The 13987-nt window shown below is 41.7% G+C and overlaps 1 protein-coding gene across 3 annotated transcripts in view; it reads left to right on the top strand.

The window, feature by feature from the left end:
• TRRAP (transformation/transcription domain associated protein) overlaps positions 1-13987 on the top strand; it is a 154311-nt gene that overhangs the window by 26841 nt on the left and 113483 nt on the right. For all 3 annotated transcript variants that reach the window (XM_084641925.1, XM_084641926.1, XM_084641924.1), the window contains exons 20-27: positions 854-1019; positions 3230-3486; positions 4457-4657; positions 8310-8461; positions 11298-11497; positions 12384-12601; positions 12739-12936; positions 13607-13867. In XM_084641925.1, coding sequence (XP_084498051.1) covers positions 854-1019; positions 3230-3486; positions 4457-4657; positions 8310-8461; positions 11298-11497; positions 12384-12601; positions 12739-12936; positions 13607-13867 — 1653 coding nt within the window. The remainder of the gene's footprint in view (positions 1-853; positions 1020-3229; positions 3487-4456; positions 4658-8309; positions 8462-11297; positions 11498-12383; positions 12602-12738; positions 12937-13606; positions 13868-13987) is intronic.

Here is a 13987-nt window from a genome sequence, read left to right as displayed (position 1 = left end):
AGTCCTGATATCTCCTTGCAATTTTTAACAAGTTTCCACAAGCTATTAGTGCCCTACATTCTAAGACGACCGTAACCAGAATTGCAATTTTCTAATTGCAGAGAGATTAAAAAAAATATGGATTGCTTTTAAAAAATTAGTGAATGTAGTGCTCATGAAAGTGAAGGCTTTAATGATAGAGCTAGACCTAGAGCAAGAGGATGCTGTAGAAGTTCTCTGCTAATTTACCTTTGATATTTCTGCTAGTCCATCCTTAAGGTTCTTTGGAGCACAGACTGCCAATTATGTCAGATTTAGTGTTTTGTTTTGTGCTTAGTAGCAGGATAAGTGAGCAAACTCTCTCTTTCATTTGTGACTAATGTGAACCCATGTTTCCAGTGGTTGAGAATGATACATTTCTTAACTCTAATTCAAATAATCTCTTTCTATATTTTTAATGTTTAACCTTTAGCAGCCTCTCTGTTAAGCTTGTGTTTCTGCTGCTCACCTATATCAAAAGTATTTGGGGTAATCAATGAAGGTTATTTCATTTAGAACAGTGGTTCTTGAACTTTTGTAGTGGTGACCCCTTTCATACAGCAAGCCTCTGAGTATGACCCCTCCCCCCCTTATAAATTAAAAACACCTTTTTTATTTTTAACACTACTATAAATGCAGGAGGCAAAGCAGGGTTTGGGGTGGAGGCTGACAGCTCGCAACCCTCCCACGTAATAACCTCATGATCCCCTGAGGGGTCACGACCCCTAATCTTACTATCTAGAAGATTGACAAGCAAATAACTTTGAATCCTGTTGAACTTTTAAATAGTGGTGATGAAATGGATGCTTTAATCTTAAAGCTTTTCTTTTTATAGCCGCATTTGCACAAGATAGTGAACAGCTCTATGGAACTTGCACAGACTGCCAAGGAGCCATACAACTATTTCCTTCTACTTCGAGCACTGTTCAGATCTATTGGAGGAGGCAGTCATGATCTCCTGTATCAAGAGTTCTTGCCACTGTTACCAAACTTATTGCAAGGTCAGAACAAATACCTTTCCCTATTTCCAAATAGGTGTTGAAAATACATTTCTATTACTGGGTAAAAGTGTTTTATAGATATCACACATAGTGACTCTTGGCAGTTGACATGTTTTTTAAATATCTGAGGCCTGGTCTACACTGGGGGCAGGGGAGATTGATGTAAGTTAAGCAACTTCAGCTATGTGAATAACGTAGTCGAAGTCAATGTACTTAGATCTACTCACTGCGGTGTCTTTACTGAGGTGTGTCGACTGCTGACGCTCCCCTGTTGACTCTGCCTGGAGTACCGGAGTCAATGGGAGAGCGCTTGAGGGTCTATTTATCTCCTCTAGACTAGACACGATAAATCGACTCCTGCTGGATCAATCGCTGCCCGCCAATCCGACAGGTAGTATAGGTATACCCTGAATCTACCTTATTTCCTCTTGCTATTCACTACCTCCATCTCCAGGGTTCTGGCTACCTTAGCTCCTGATATTCATTCTTTCTGCCTCCTGTTGTGAATTCTGCTATGCTTGTTCTTGTTAGCATGTAGTACTGAGGAATAAGAGTGGGGTAGGAGAAGCAATGTGTCCAGAACCAATGCAATTTGGGTAGACGGCTGCAAAGAAAAACTGCCTTTTCTCAGATTTAAAAAAATAATGGTGACGGTGTCTTAAGACAAACTAATTTAATAAAATTAGATTGGCTAAAAGGGTCTGCATGACTGAAAAGATAGCAGCCAGAAGTATTAATGCTGAGCAGGGGAGCAAGCAGAACCACTGAGATTTGGAAAGAGGTAATCAACATCAGGAAAGTGAAATCCTGTGATACCCATTTTCATCTAGGAAATGTTATTTTCCATTTAGTTAACAAATATATGTAAGCTACATATAACCAGTCTGTACATAAAGTGCATTGGGGAAAATATATATATCCAAATAGAGTTACTACTTGGGGCTTATGGAATATATGCCAGAAAAGTGGGGTTTGGTTTTTTTGGTTGTTGTTGTTGTTGAGGGAGGAGCTAGAGGTAGGGCTCGTGTACATATTTATTTTGTGGACACAACAGAAGTTCTTGAAAATATTTACTGTATTTTTTAGTTTATCTTTACTGGCAGCCCAAACTCTTAAATTAAACCACTCAGGTTAGCATGTGCTCCTTTTATATTTAAAAAAACAAAAAAAACACCTTACTGAACATATGAATTCTTCCAGCATCCTCATTGTCCGAAGGCTAGAATTAACCAAATTAGGCCAGTGTACTAAAAGGTTATTTCATTATGTTAAATGTGCATTTTACTGTGTTTGCGTACACAATGTACACTCTTTTCATAGTATTTGCAGTCTGTTTTCTATTACATAATAGTTACCTTTGGACCTTCATATGTATAGGAATAACAGACTTATAGTTAGGGAATAGATTTGGAGAAGCAGCTGTACCAAATGCATTAAATGTAGAAACCTTAAGGCACACTGAATGTGATTTGAAAAATATTGGTTGTTTTAGACCGGGGTGGGCAAACTTTTTGGCCCAAGGGCCACATCTGGGTATGGAAATTATATGGCGGGCCATGAATGCTCCCAAAATTGAGGGTTGGGGTGCAGGAGGGGGTGAGGGCTTGCTGGGGGTGCAGACTCTATGGTGGGGCTGGGGATGAAGGGTTGGGGGTGCAGGAGGGTGCTCTGGACTGGGACCAAAGGTTATGGAGGGCAGGAGGGGGATCAGGATGCGGGAGCGGGGCAGAGGTGCAGGCTCCAGGTGGTGCTTACCTCAAGCAGCTCCCAGAAGCAGCGGCATGTGCCCTCTCCAGCTCCTACGCAGAGGCGTGGGCAGGCAGCTCTGTGTGCTGCCCCGTCTGCAGACGCTGCCCCTGGAGCTCCCATTGGCTGCGGTTCCTGACCAATGGGAGTTGCGGGGGCAGTGCTTGGTGCAGCGGCAGCATGCAGAGCCCCCTGACCGCCCCATGCGTAGGAACCAGAGTGGGAACATGCAGCTGCTTCCAGGAGCCATGCAGAGCGGGACAAGCCCCTGACCCCACTTCCCGACTGGAGCGCCAGAGCAGGGCAAGCTCCAGACCCCGCTCCCTGGCGGGAACTCGAGAGTCAGATTAAAACTTCTGGAGGGTCAGATGCAGTCCCTGGGCCATAGTTTGCCCACTCCTGTTTTAGACCATATTATTATAGTGTCTGTTTTTGAAAACATGTAACTTCCTACTATTTTTCAGGACTTAATATGTTGCAAAGTGGCCTGCACAAGCAGCATATGAAAGATCTGTTTGTAGAACTCTGTCTCACTGTACCAGTTCGATTGAGCTCCCTCCTTCCTTATCTGCCAATGTTGATGGATCCTTTGGTGTCAGCTCTAAATGGATCTCAGACCCTGGTTAGCCAAGGTTTGAGAACTCTTGAATTGTGTGTGGATAATTTACAGCCAGACTTCCTGTATGATCATATTCAGCCAGTTAGAGCGGAGCTTATGCAGGTAAATATGTAGTTTTTACTAAAACCACAAGGGGTCATTGATCACTTAAATATCCCTAAACCTTTGCTTTGAAATTTAGGATTGCTGAATCTCAGGGTGGTCTGTGTTTTTGAGAACCATTCCCATTAGGTACAAAGTAGAGGCAGAGGGTGATGCTTTACATTAAACTAGGCCAGGACATAACATTTTGGTAGGTCTTCCCCTATATTTGTTCTTAGAAAAAACATTTGAAAGCTAAGAATTCAGATTTGGTATCAAGGTGGCAAGTACAATAAGATAATAGATACAGAAGATGATGAAGTTTAGGTAATTGACTGGAAAATAACTCATTACTTTTGTGTTATCTGCTCTTTTTAAACCATGTGGTATGTAGATTTGAGCCATGATTTATTTCTTAAAGGGGGTTTGGATGATGTCAGGGTTTTCATATTTTTAGATGGAGGATTATCTTGAAATGCTACATTATGTTTAAACTTGGCCATTTCCTCTAAAATGCGATGTTCTTCATCACATGCAGAAAAAGCTGAATATACCTTGCATTCCAAACATAGCATTTACTTTTCAAGCCCTGTGTATATGGCACTTCCTTATTAAGTAGCACATTAATTTAAATTTACTTCAGCATCTGTGAGTCCTTATATTTTGTATATCCTGCTTCCTTTCCAGTGTTAGCCATGAAATCTAAATTGTAATTGAGCACTGTACCGTTTCTTTGTTATATTGAGAAAAGCTAATACTGCTTTTCAGAACCAGAAGTAAAAGACCAGCTGCTTAAATACAACATAATGGAAACATTTGATTTTTCAAAAAGAGGAAATTCTTGTAATGTCTGGTAAGCTATTGGAGGGAGAGAGAGAGAGAGGGAGAGAAATAAATTTATCTTATATAGAAATGTGCAGGTTTAATTATTAATATTTTGAAGCAACACTTCTCTAAATATAGCACACTTAAACATTTAAATTATCTGTAGGCTTTATGGCGTACATTACGCAATCCTGCTGACAGCATTTCTCATGTGGCTTATCGTGTCCTTGGTAAATTTGGTGGAAGTAACAGGAAGATGTTAAAGGAATCCCAGAAACTACAATACATAGTTACGGAAATTCAAGGACCCAGTATTACAGTAGAGTTTTCAGACTGTAAAGCCTCTATTCAGCTTCCAATGGAAAAGGTAAGCTGACACTTTTTTCCTCGTCAGTTTCCTTCCAGTAAAGTTTCTGCACTGTTAATATTTGCTTATGAAAGATCCTCATTAAAACTCCTAGTACATAGGACATCAGTGATGAATTGTTGATGTCCTTAAACACATTTTTATTGAATTTATTATATAAGTGGCATAATGGATTCCTGATGCATTTAGCAGGGTTTATATTTTTTTCAAACGCAAGGAAAACAATGAAAGGATTATTTTAATTTATACCATTGTATCTGGCCAAAGAGTTCATACTTAAATTATTATTTCTTGGCCCATAAATCAGTTCTTCATTAGCAAATAAAAATCAATTCAGGTGTTTTCGGGACACTTCCTGACTTTCATTGCCTTCTGATACATAAAATTGCACAGGGAAAAAAAAGCCAATAAGTAATAAGTTTGCAATAAGTAATTAAGAGAGAGAGCTGTTGGTATTTTGCCTAAGATTCACTGGAATTCCCTTACAATTGGGGGTGATCCAGCGTTGCTGGAGTTGGACAATTTGTTGAACTTCTTGTACCATTCTTTTGGCATGCAAAACTAGTTCAAGTTTGGCAACTGTTTTTTAGTTCCCTTCTAATTTTGAACCCTATTTTACCCCAAAGGAGAGTCAAAAAAACCAAACAACTTGTTAGTATAAGTCTGTATTAGATTTTGAAGACAGGAAAATGCCCGAAGCTTGGTTGGCACAAGTGGGGTGCCCTCTCTATGTGTATACTGTGCGGTTTTTTCCTTATTATTTTTCTCTCCCAATTCTCATAGTTTTGTATGGTTGGCTCAGGAGCTGAGAACTGGAACCTTCTGGTTTCTTTTCCTGTTGTTTTTTTAAATAGTAGAACCACACTAATATTAATGTAACTGCTTGAGATTTGAATGTGTACCAACCTCACTAATGCTGATTTCTGTCTGGCCTTCTAGAAAGCTGAATTTGCATGGTATCTAAAGGCTTTCATGTTTCACAGCTGTTTCTTCAATTACATGGAGCACTGGTCAACTTCTTAGAGTTGACCAGGAAACAAAACCATTTACAGTACGCTTAACTGGTGCTGAAAGTTAATGCCGAATTTTAGAAAATTTTGGAATGAGCTGAAAACATAAGAAATCCATCTTTCCTTTTAGTGCCCTGATGAGAAAAGTTCCACTTCAGTGGTCTGTGATAACTCATTGTTCTTTTGATTGAGACCTTGATAAGATTGCTTAAAAGATGATAGAGCAGCTAGTTAAATTCAGTAGATGAAAAGATGATTTTCCTTAGAAAGAATCAAAATATCCCTTTGTATGTAGCAAAAGGTCTCCAAAGGTCATTTTTATCTACCTAATCTCATATTAACTGTTTAAGCATGGATGATTAGGTTTCATTTTACAATCAGTTAAGCAATGAAATTTCTTATTTCATGCCCCCCAAATGAATTTTCCACACGGGTCACATTTGATGCATGTCTGTCTTATATTTGGGTGTGCTTTTCCATTTCAGGGGAGGATGTAATGTAATGTATGTGCACTTGTAAAGATTTAACTATAAAATATATAAGGCCTGGTCTTAAGAGACAACTTCAAGTATCCTCAAATGTCTTGTGTACAGTTCTTCTTTTGGCGGAAGACAGATCGCCATTAAATAAATAGTGTTTGGATCTGTTAGCAGTTGCTTAATGCAGGTTTTATAATGTATGATGTAAAAACTTTTTGTATTGGGTGGAAAAAGGAACAAATCCTCTATGAAGAGAGACACATCACCTTCATATTAGTGTACATAACAAAATTCATGTGGTGGGGGTGGGGCTTAGGTGTTCGGAGTGTGGGAGGGGACAGAGGGTTGGGTGCAGGGGTCTGAGGGCTCCAGTTGGGGGTGTGGGCTCTGGGGTGAGGCTGGGGATGAGGGGCTCAGGTTTGGGGCGTAGGGGTGTGAGGGTCTCCGGGGTGGGGCCAGGGATGAGGGGTTTGGGGTGCAGGAAGGTGCTCTGGGGCTACGGCGGGGAGAGAGGACCCCCACCAGCCCTCTCTCCCTGCAGCAGCACCTGGGCTGTGGGGGAGAGGCACCTCTCCCTGCTGCGGGATCTCTGGGGCTGCAGGATAGCCGCCCCTCCCCCAGCCCCAGCCGGTGGGGAGATCTGCCCCAGCTGCTCCTGGGGCTGGGCCAAGGTTGGGCCGGGCTGCGCCTGGGGCTGGGGCTGCCCCGGCTGTGGCGGGATCCAGGCTGATCTGGCTGCAGCTGAGTCCAGGTTGCTTGGGCTGCATGCCCTCCCCCCCAAGCAGGTACAGGGTTGGGGTGCAGGGGTCTGAGGGCTCCAGCTGGGGGTGCAGGCTCCCGTGTGGGATCGTGGATGGAGGGGCTGAGGGTGGGGGCTGGGGGTGTAGACTCTGGGGTGGGGCAGGGGATGGGGTGCAGGAGGGTGCTCTGGGACTATGGTGGGGAGAGAGGACTCCCCGCAGCAGCACCTGGGCTGGGGGGAGAGGCACCACTCCCTGCCACGGGATCTCTGGGGCTGCAGGATAGCTGCCCCAGCCCCAGCAGGTGGGGAGATCTGTCCCATTTGAGCCTGGGTACAGGCCAGTCTGGCTGGGCCTGGGGCTTGGCCAGCGTCGGACCGGGCTACGCTGACCCAGGCCACAATGCCCAGACGCAGCGGGATCCAGGCTGATGTGGCTGGGGCTGGGTCGCTCGGGCTGAGCCCCTCCTGGCAGGTGTGGGCCGCAGGCTGAGTTGGGTCTAGGGGTGGGGTACCCAGACTGCGGCAGGTTGGGAGTCTGGAGAGGGGTGCCCCTCCCTTGGCCGCGGCAGGTCCCTAGGCGGGTTCCCTGAGTGCCTGCGCTGCAGTGAATAGGCTGCTGCGCAGCCATGCAGCTTATAGGGAATTCTCACGCACATTCACACTCACTCACACTGTATATCCAGCATATGTGGGAATTATGTGCAGTAAGTACGGCTGGAGGGAAGAGACAAAGTGTTTACATGGGGGAGTTGGGGAAGGAAGGAATAAATCTTGCATGAGTTTGGCCATGGTGTAGAGCCCTGCAAATCTGTGCATATCTGCATCTGTGGATGTGGTTGTATTAATAGACTCACAGAAGATTAGGGTTGAAAGAGACCTCAGGAGGTCATCTAGTACAACCCCCTGCTCAAAGTAGGACCAACGCCAACTAAATCATCCCACCCAGGGCTTTGTGAAGCTGGGCCTTAAAAACCTCTAAGGATGGAGATTCCAGCACCTTCCTAGGTAACCATCTTTTTACCACCTTGCATATCAGGTGCAGATCCAAATTTTTACATTTGCACAGGGATCTAACAGTAAGATAGGCTGTTGGTGCGGGTGCACATGCCGATTCTATATAGTAGGTGGAATGCAGATCGCAGGTAATTGTTGTGGTTGTGGATTACATGTTTGTATCCGTGCAGAGCTCTACCACGATGTACTCAGAGCTTCCCATTCACATGAAACCAGGATAAACATAACAATTTCAAGTTCAGTCAAGCCTATGTACATTATGCAAAATTTGACATTTGTAATGTGAAGAGGTTTAAAGAGAAGCAGAAGTAGTATTTAAATGACTTAGGTACCCTTACAAGCTTATTTATTATAAGGCAACATGATTAACCAGTGCTCAGTTGATGATGTCTTATTTTTCGTTGCAGGCAATTGAGACTGCTCTGGACTGCTTGAAGAGTGCTAACACAGAGCCATATTATCGGAGGCAGGCTTGGGAAGTGATCAAGTGTTTCTTGGTAGCCATGATGAGCCTGGATGATAATAAACATGCTTTATACCAGCTCCTTGCACATCCCAAGTATGATGATCCTTTAAAGCATTTATATTTATGTAAAATGTGAATTTGAGGCAAAAATTAATTGAGTCTATACAATACATGTCCACTGTGGGATTGTTACCTGCAGTTTGCTTTCTGATACTTAATCCTGTTGTTGTTTTAAATGTCCAAAGCCAGGGGCCTACCTTCTCTTGAGGGACAGTTCTAGAATTTTGCTTTATTTACCATAGATGATGGATGTTAGTTTCTTGACACTTCTTCCTTACCCAAAGCCAAAGCCCCAAAAAAAAAAAAAAAAGGGCAGGGTGGGGGGGAGACTGGAGGATCAGTTTAGTAAGTTAGGAGATGATTTAAGACAATACATGTGTCCTATCGGTGAATTGTTGGTTGGAATATTCCAGAATTTTGAGATTCAGAATTCTAGATAATGGTCAAAGCACTATAGAGAATTTATCTGTTCCTTCTAATATCCTTTCTTAGTGATTAAGCATTTTAAAGTGATTTTCGTACAATAATATCTTAAACTGTCAACACTTTGCCACACAGAAGAGTTATTCTTTTCAGAAAGCTGGGTAAATTTTTGGTGCTATGTAAATTCTTTAATATGGAAACAGATTTTTGTTCTGGTTTCAATATAACAGGTCTTTCTGGCAGTCCAGAAACCTCTCTTCTTGCACCTTGCCTAATCTCTGCCTCCATGTGGCAGCTTGCATGCTCATACCCTTCTCCCTTCCCTCTCCTCCCCACTCTTCTCCTCCCACATCCAATTTCTGTCCAAGATAGCCATGTACTTGGAACCCAGAACAGAGATGGCTGATTCTGAGTTCATGTTTAAGGTAGAGGAGGATACTAGAGGTTGACATAGATCTGTCTACACCTGTAATAGTATGTAGGGTACCTGTAACTACACACCACAATGAGGGGCAGGCTGCGTCCACTCTCACTGTGGTGTGTAGATACATGCGGCAGTGAAAGTCTGGCAGGCATGGGAGGAAGTTGGTGGGAAGGCTCCGGCAGGGGGGAGCTGCCAAAGCCTTTCCCTGCTGCCTTCCTTCTCCCAGAGACTTTCACTATGACGAGGAAAGGCTGTGCTGGTGGGGAGGTGCAGGAGCCTTTTCTCAGTGAAGTAAAAAGCTCCAGCAGCTGCCCTCTAGCAAAGCCTTCGCTCACCTCGGTGAAAGGCTCTAGGAGGAGGGAGGCAGCAGGACACTACACTGCTAAAAATAGCAGAGTAGGCATGGGAGTTATAGCTCTCTATATGCCCAAGCCATGTAGGGTATGTACTCTAAGGCAGTGGTTCTCAAACTAGGGCTGCCGCCTGTTCAGGGAAAGCCCCTGGCGGGCCGGGCCGGTTTGTTTACCTGCCGCGTCCGCAGATTCGGCCGATCGCGGCTCCCACTGGCTGTGGTTTGCCGCTCCAGGCCAATGGGGGCTGCAGGAAGGGTGGCTAGCACATCCCTCGGCCCGTGCCGCTTCCCGCAGCCCCCATTGGCCTGGAGTGGTGAACCGCGGCCAGTGGGAGCTGCGATTGGCCGAACCTGCAGACGCGGCAGGTAAACAAACCGGCCCGGCCTGCCAGGGGCTTTCTCTGAACAAGCAGCGGCCCGAGTTTGAGAACAACTGCTCTGAGGTTCAGGTGTGAAGGTCACTCTGCTTTACTCTTTGTGTCTAAGTTCTGCCTCAGCATCTACACTGCTGTTTATATCCATCCTGGCCTGGTGCTGTTTCTGTACTCCACGTGCGGCTGCAAATGTAGACATACCAACGGGGTAGATGATGGAAGGTGAATCAGATGATAGCTAGGAATGGGGCCAGAGTCCTCAAACAATCTCCTACCTAGTAATCTGTATGCTAAAACAATCCCTTCCCCATTATGTGTGCCCACTTTCTGCACCTCCTGGGAAAAGTTTCCTCCTAGCTGCGTCAGATTTGCCCTTCTTCTTTCTTCTCCATAGTTGCCAAACAAAACCCTGATGTTTGCTTTCTTTTCTCTTCCCTTAGGAGTCCTAATGGAAGGTTTCCTATTAGGGGGCTGCTTAACTCTTATTTAATATTTTTCTATGCAATTTAAAAATAAAACGGTTTTTGTCCTGGACACAAGCCTGAGTGGAAAAAGCAGTGTAGTTAGACATTCAATCAGTGTGTTCCATGGAAATATAAAACCTTTTTAAAGTTGATCTTGGAAAATACTAGGTATTTGCCTGAGCTAGGATTTGTTAAATTAAGCAGTTGCTTTTCTAGGTTTTAAACCTAAACTACTTTAACTAATCATGGATAATAAAATCGTTGCATTAAAGTTACTTTTGCCATCTGTGTGCATATTGTATATGTTACATTGATTCCCTCAGCAAATAATAAGTAGCTAAAAACCACGATTTTTTATTTTTATAATGATGTAATACATTCATGTCAAATCTAAAATATAACTTTTAAAAAGTCTATTTGGACTTTGAAGCAAATAGGTTTTATTGGGCAGTGAATTAATAGATAAATAACATTTCAGACCTTAAAGATCAAAATCAAATGTCATCTTACTTAATAAAATAAGTGAAAATATCAGAAATGCCATTCTGTAATTGAATTCCAGTATGATGCCTGTATACATATTATTTGGAATGCGTGTGGCCTCTTCTCAACCACTGGCTTTAAATGTTCATGATGAAATTGAGCCATCCATCATGTTGCCAGTGGTTGCCAAAATTAAAATGGATTAAATAAACTGATCTAGCTGTATCAGAATGGTGGAGTGGGGGTTATAAGTCAGAAACAAACTGTAAATTAAGTCCTTGATGGTCATGGTTGAACTGTTGGTATGGTAGTTTAGGGTTATAATATAGATATAATTTTGTCTTTTCAGCTTTACTGAGAAGTCCATACCCAATGTAATTATTTCACATCGGTACAAAGCACAGGATACTCCTGCCCGTAAAACATTTGAACAGGCATTGACAGGTGCATTCATGTCAGCAGTCATCAAAGATCTGCGACCTAGTGCTCTGCCTTTTGTAGCCAGCCTGATTCGCCATTACACAATGGTGGCAGTAGCTCAGCAATGTGGTGAGTAAATACAGAATAGAAATTGCATGAACTGCCAGGGGATAGGACAAGAAGGTTTTTAGTCTTTTGCAATAAATTATTGCATAAAAAAGGCATAAAATTGAAGTTTGGTACATTAAGTTCTTAGTTTGGTTTCTTAATTATATTATTGTTACAACACCTATTTGAATATGCTTACTCTTTCTCTTCTGTTACTTAACTGTTTCAGTTTTTAAAAAATAGTTTTGTAAGCCATACTTACAAAGTTGTACCTTAATTATATTTTTAAAATCAAACACTGTGAAATGTGCACAAGTTATAACTAAGCAGACCACTTTTGAAAACTATGAGCTATATATATCTCTGATATCAACGGATGTAGAATGCATTTATAACGTTAAATGCAAAATTTTTGTTATAGGCTTTCCACCTCCTCCCTCCCCCCATGTTGGGATTTGGGAACATTTTCTTTTGTTTTCTTTTAATTTTTGAAGGACCAGAAAAGGAATTGTGTAAATAACGAAGAGTAATTTTTCACTTATAAAATGTAACTTAATAATCTTGGTTTGTGCTTTTTTATATAGTTCAAGTGATTGGAAAAAAAAATTCTGTAAGCATATATCTCTTCAAGATACTTAAATGTAATTTTATTTTAATATACTTAGTTTTAGTTTACTTTCATAGTGAAGTACATAGTCACTTAATTAAAGGCAAGAGAACATTTCAATTTTTTTCTTTTTAAAAACTAAAAAAAACTGACAATCCATTTACATGCAAATAGCCAGAATTTTCACTAGTTTTGCGATGCACTGATCAGAGAAGATAGGAAGATCTAATTTAAAGACTGTTAATGCTGACGGATCCATTTCTCTCCTTCTCTACCACCCTTCCCCCCCATAAATTGTAGGCCCTTTTTTGCTGCAGTGCTATCAGGTTGGAAGCCAGCCCAGCACAGCCATGTTTCACAGTGAAGAAAACGGATCAAAAGGAATGGATCCTTTGGTACTTATTGATGCCATAGCCATCTGTATGGCATATGAGGAGAAGGAGCTCTGCAAGATAGGGGAAGTGGCTCTGGCTGTGATATTCGATGTTGCAAGCATTATTCTGGGTTCAAAGGAAAGGGTAATATAATCTTTAATTGTTTAGTTTTAGCCCATTTAATAGTGCTATTGAACTCTTTAAAACTGGGAATAGGATGTGTTGATTGAATTAAATAATAAATCATTGACAGGTCTCTCTTTTTTTATTATTATTTTTAGGCTTGTCAGCTTCCTTTGTTTTCATACATTGTGGAGCGTTTATGTGCTTGCTGTTACGAACAAGCTTGGTATGCTAAACTAGGTGGTGTGGTGTCAATTAAATTCCTCATGGAACGATTGCCTCTCATTTGGGTCCTCCAGAACCAGCAGACTTTCCTCAAGGCACTGCTATTTGTCATGATGGACCTAACTGGAGAGGTATTTAATGTATGGATGATTTCAATGAGTGTTTGGGAAATTGTGGAACTTCATATATTAAATTTATACAAACTAAACTCTTGCTAATCTGAGTTTTATTACTTCACAGTTTAGTATACCTGTAACAGTTGTTGAGAATGTGTTCGTCTTTTTATTTGAACCTAGTGAAGATCTCAAGCACATTGGGTCAAATTTAGCCCTGGTTTTATTGGTTACAACTCCACTGAAGTTGTTGGAATTGCACCTCCTTACCTCTGAGTTAAATTTGACCTATAGACTTTTAATCAACAAAATAAATTAAATATGCTGTGGACAAACATTATTTTTCTTTATTTTAAACTCTACTTCTGGTAAAATGTGTATCTTGCTACCGATCAGTTTTAATGTAGTTCTTGTTTAGTAGTAGATGCTTAGAGAATAGAGTTCTTGACCCTTTTTGAAACCTAAATTGTTCACTAGCCAAGCTATCAGGGTGTTCTTGCTTTAGGATTTCATTTATGAAATTGCATAGCACTCTACTTTGCTATCTTTGGATGAAAGGTGGAAAAGGTTAAAAAGGTGTGTTAACTTTTTAAATTTCTAGCAGAACAGCCATTCATAACTGAACATAGTGTTTGTAAAGGTCTCTAATCTGCATAACAGCAGCACTAACAAATCCATGACTTCTTAGGTTTCCAATGGAGCTGTTGCTATGGCAAAGACCACACTAGAACAGCTTTTGATTAGATGTGCCACTCCTTTAAAAGATGAAGAAAAAACAGAAGAAATCCTAGCAGCACAGGAAAAGTCTTTCCATCATGTGACACATGACCTGGTTCGAGAAGTAACCTCTCCAAACTCCACTGTAAGAAAGCAAGCCATGCATTCATTGCAAGTGCTTGCACAGGTCACTGGGAAAAGCGTTACTGTGATTATGGAGCCACATAAAGAGGTGAGGTTATCACTAAGGGGATTCATTGAGACACCAAAGTATGTTAAAATAACTTAAGGTTTTTGTTTTGCAAAATGTTTTTTAGAAGGGTTTTCACACTATTAAAACAAGCTCTAAAGT

This window comes from Lepidochelys olivacea (assembly GCF_965140295.1).
Source record: "Lepidochelys olivacea isolate rLepOli2 genome assembly, chromosome: 10".
Classification (NCBI taxonomy): domain Eukaryota; kingdom Metazoa; phylum Chordata; order Testudines; family Cheloniidae; genus Lepidochelys; species Lepidochelys olivacea.
This window is presented reverse-complemented; position numbering and strand designations above follow the sequence as displayed.